The sequence below is a fragment of the Perca flavescens genome, chromosome 20 (assembly GCF_004354835.1).
Source record: "Perca flavescens isolate YP-PL-M2 chromosome 20, PFLA_1.0, whole genome shotgun sequence".
Classification (NCBI taxonomy): Eukaryota; Metazoa; Chordata; class Actinopteri; order Perciformes; family Percidae; genus Perca; species Perca flavescens.
Genome location: NC_041350.1, coordinates 675,001 through 680,000, shown reverse-complemented (window position 1 = coordinate 680,000; position 5,000 = coordinate 675,001). Strand labels below are relative to the sequence as shown.

Genomic DNA, 5,000 nt, shown 5'->3' with positions numbered 1-5,000 from the left:
TCAGATGCAGGAAACTGGATTCCAAACTTTAGCTTGAAGCTTTACTGGATCCCAGCTGCAGTAAAGAGAGATATAACAGATACTGACTTGGAGGCTGAAGAGGTTTTCCCTGCCGAGGCAGCAGTGCTGTTCTTGGGCGTGGCCTGTTGGCCTTTGGGCGGGGCCTGTTGAGTCTTGCCTTTAGGGGGAGGGGCCTGTTGAGTCTTGCCTTTAGGGGGCGGGGCCTGTTGAGTCTTGCCTTTAGGGGGCGGGGCCTGTTGAGTCTTGCCTTTAGGGGAGGGGCTGGGCTCTTCTTGGTGCTGCAGAAGTTGTGAGATAAGAGAAGCTGCTGTTTGAGACTGATCTCAGAGCTGAATATTTGAATATTCCTTCTAAAATCATATCTTTTAGTGCACTTGATGTCCACATGAGAACAGTACATTTCATTTTCTGTTACGGCATTACAAAACTGGAAATCATTGCCCACTACAATCAAAGATATACTTACAGATTCCCCCTTTACAACCCACCTTAAAACATGACAGTCTGATATCTATCACTGCACCCATTAGTCTGTCAGATGTGAGGTCTGCTTGATGTGACGTGGTCATTGTTGCTGTGGCTCCATCTCTGCTGCCTGCCTCCATGTTATGTCTTGTATGTGCTTTCAGTGTGTCCTCTCTTCTCCTTTCTCTTGTCTCCTTCGTATTGTATTAACTGCATGGACTGATTTAATGCCATGGCCATTATCTGTGCTTGTCTGTTTGTGGGCCACTTCTTTGTGTGTTTTAACCCTTTTTGCTAATAGGACTGCTGTTATTATAGATGTAATGTAACTCATTTTAATATGTTAATCATTGTATTTTAGGATGCATATTGTCAACTGGCCGGGGACTACAGCTCGAAATTAGCCGTTGAGGCTAAGCTTCTCTTTTACTGTATAGTTAATTAAGGGGAGCTGTCCACGACATTATAAACTAATGAGAGCAAACCAAAACAACGGAGACAGACATCTAGTGTAGGTACTACTTCTATAAAAGACTCAAACACACCATTAACATTCGGCAAACTTGACTCAGATCTTATTGGACCAGCTCGGCTTAATTCATCAGCACCAAAAACACGTCTTTTCCAAAATAAACTAACAAAATAGTGTCCTATGTGAAGTAAATTATCTCTCTCTCTCTCTGTGAAGAAGACTCCTGTTCCTGAAATTTGGATTTTGAATACATGTGGTACTCCATGTTCAGACAGAGACAGACAGACACTATGTCCCTTACCAGCTAACGTACTTCAAGATGGAGCATGAAAATGGAGCATCTACTCCAGTTCATGCAAATGTAAAATGTCAAGCCAATAGGAATACTTGGAATTGATGGTGGAGGTAAATATTCAGTTGGTAAACGGGCAACACAGATTTAAATAATGGACTAAATTTACGTTACACACTGGGCCTACTACTACTGGTTTGCAGGAACAGGCTTCAGGGGGACCATCTAGCAGCATGTGTGCTACTCCGCATCAATGGGCCACCTCTTTCTGACTTCCCCTTTAACCGAGCCTTGGAGTTATTTTTCTAAAAGCCAAGAAAAATCAAATGCTGCACACAGCAAGGCCGCCATCTTTTCCACTGAGGTAAAGACGCAATTTCTTTCATTCATTATGATAGGGCTGCTCCCTCTTAGTGGATTAGTCGACTAATCGGTGGTTTTAGTCATGTCTGAAGCTGTTTTCATGCTGAATGACTTATTTCCAAGAAACGTACGAGCACATCTCTGGTAAACACAAGAATTAAAGTGGTGCTTTAACATGACTCTTAGTGGAGAAACTCAGATTTACAGATCTGTGGATTAAATCAACTCATCGATTAGTCGGTACAGTTGAATGAGTGTTAGTCCACTAAGAATTTCTTCAATCGAGAACAGCCCTACATTATGAATGGTTTCATTCTATACTTTCCCTATGAAGAATTTCTTGTAAAATTCATTGTGTAGGCTTGTTGTAGATGTTAAGTTCCCCAATAGTTCCTCTAAAAACACAGATTGTTGTTCGGACACACCTGCCCCCACTGCTAAAAGAAAATCCTAAACCCTCGATCTGAACCCTGATCTCAGTGCAGACGGACTTACCTCACTACTTCCTCTTCTTCCTCTTCCGACTCCTCTTCTTCCTCTGACTCCTCCTCTTCCTCTTCTGACTCCTCCTCCTCCTCCTCCTGTTCTCCATCTCCCTCCTCTTCCTCTTCCTCCTCCTCGTCGATAGAGGAGCGCTGACGGGACGGCAGGCGGCTGGATCTCTGTTTGGGTCGACAGTCTGGACAGAACCAGTCTCCCTCTGGAACCGACTGAGACAGACAGACGAGGTTTAACGTTAGCATGATGCTAGTCTGGATCAGGGTTTCTCAAATGGGGGTACGTGTACCCCAAGGGGTACTTTGGAGGACTGCAGGGGGTATGTGAGCGTTTTTGCCGCTGTTTTTGAAGTATGTCACTTTTTCAAAAGTTTTTGTCCATTTTTTGTCACTATTTTTGACCCGTTCTTGCCTTCCTTCTTTCTACTCTGCAAATTTGTCGAAGTCTTTTTTTTTCTTTTCCCAAAACAATTCTGCCTTTTTCAAGGTTTTTGTCATTTTTTTTCCCGAAGTTTGTCTTCCTTGTACTGTTTAAGTCCGTCACTTTTTACCAAGTTTTTGTTACTATATCCCATCTATTCGCCTTCCTTACTTTCTTTCTACAGACTTTTTACAGTTGTTTTTTCATCAGCATTTAAATGTTTTTCAGTTACAGGGCTGCTGGTCAGGGGGTACTTGGCTTAAAAACACAATTCAAATGGGGTACATTATTAAAAACAGTTTGAGAACCACTGGCCTCAGACAGTGGGTGAGTTAGCGTACCTTGAGGCGCGGCCTGAGACAGTGCGTGTGTTAGCGTTAAGCGTGTTGAGCGTTGAGACAGTGCGTGTGTTAGCGTTAGCGTACCTTGAGGCGCGGCCTGAGACAGTGCGTGTGTTAGCGTTAGCGTACCTTGAGGCGCGGCCTGAGACAGTGCGTGTGTTAGCGTTAGCGTACCTTGAGGCGCGGCCTGAGACAGTGCGTGTGGTGTCCCCGGTCGCAGCCGTCACACAGCAGCATGTTGTCGGCGTCTCCTTTGCGTCGGCAGATGCGACAGCGAGCGTTGAGGACGGAGCGAGACCAGAGGACACTTCGCTCCAGACTGGACAGGTGAACAAACACCTGGACACACACACACACACACACACACACACACACACACACACCTGCATGTTAATCACACACACATACAAACAAACAGTATCCCACGGTAACACACACACACACAGTATCCCACGGTAACACACACACACACAGTATCCCACGGTAACACACACACACATACACACAGTATCCCATGGTAACACACACACAGTAACACACACACACACAGTATCCCACGGTAACACACACACACAGTATCCAACGGTAACACACACACATACACACAGTATCCCATGGTAACACACACAGTATCCCACGGTAACACACACACACACAGTATCCCACGGTAACACACACACACATAGTATCCCACGGTAACACACACACATACACACAGTATCCCATGGTAACACACACACAGTAACACACACACACACAGTATCCCACGGTAACACACACACTATCCCACGGTAACACACACACACAGTATCCCACGGTAACACACACACACACACACACACACACACACACACACACAGTATCCCACGGTAACACACACACAGTATCCCACGGTAACACACACACACACAGTATCCCACGGTAACACACACACAGTATCCCACGGTAACACATGTGCTGCAGGGTTGAACATGACCAACAGGACTTACCTGAGACAGACTGGAGCAGGACTGAAGAGACTCCCTCCATCGCTCCAGCACCGTCTTACTGACTCGACCACTGTCACTGCCATCTGACACACAGACAAGCAGGCAGACAGACAGGCAGACACAGAGAGACAGACAGACAGAGAGAGAGAGAGACAGAGAGACGATTAATCTAAATAATTTCCATGTGTTTTTAATCTGATGATTTACATTTAGTCTCTTATAGGGCTGGGCGATACGGAGGAAATCAGATATCACGATATTTTTGACCAAATACCAAGATATCGATACCACAACGATATTGTAGTGTTGACTATCGGTGCTTTCACACAATATTTACACAATGAGAGTTTAGATCAATAATCATCAGTAATGTGGATATAATGAGTAAGAGGGTAAAGGTGAATAATAGAAGAGTTAAAGTCTGGTGAGGTCAGATCATGACATCACTTTACTGTAATGCAGCCTTTACAACCAGGAGAAGACACTTATGTCATATTACGATATCCAAAATCTACGACGATATGTAGTCTCATATCACGATATCCAAAATCTATGACGATATGTAGTCTCATATCACAATATCCAAAATCTACGACGATATGTAGTCTCATATCACAATATCCAAAATCTAAGACGATATGTAGTCTCATATCACGATATCCAAAATCTAAGACGATATCTAGTCTCATATCACGATATCCAAAATCTACGACGATATCTAGTCTCATATTACGATATCCAAAATCTAAGACGATATCTAGTCTCATATCACAATATCCAAAATCTAAGACGATATCTAGTCTCATATCACGATATCCAAAATCTACGACGATATCTAGTCTCATATCACAATATCCAAAATCTAAGACGATATCTAGTCTCATATCACGATATCCAAAATCTACGACGATATCTAGTCTCATATCACAATATCCAAAATCTAAGACGATATCTAGTCTCATATCACGATATCCAAAATCTAAGACGATATCTAGTCTCATATCACGATATCCAAAATCTACGACGATATCTAGTCTCATATCACAATATCCCAAATCTAAGACGATATCTAGTCTCATATCACGATATCCAAAATCTAAGACGATTTCTAGTCTCATATCACGATATCCAAAATCTAA

The 5,000-nt window shown here is 43.3% G+C and overlaps 1 protein-coding gene across 1 annotated transcript in view; it reads right to left on the bottom strand.

Annotated features, from left to right (window-relative positions):
- The window catches only part of baz1a (bromodomain adjacent to zinc finger domain, 1A), a 43,524-nt gene that overhangs the window by 152 nt on the left and 38,372 nt on the right, over window positions 1-5,000 (bottom strand). The window contains exons 23-26 of the mRNA XM_028565676.1: window positions 3,862-3,944; window positions 3,047-3,211; window positions 2,109-2,323; window positions 88-299 (exon numbers count right to left, since the gene is read on the bottom strand). Coding sequence (XP_028421477.1) covers window positions 88-299; window positions 2,109-2,323; window positions 3,047-3,211; window positions 3,862-3,944 — 675 coding nt within the window. The remainder of the gene's footprint in view (window positions 1-87; window positions 300-2,108; window positions 2,324-3,046; window positions 3,212-3,861; window positions 3,945-5,000) is intronic.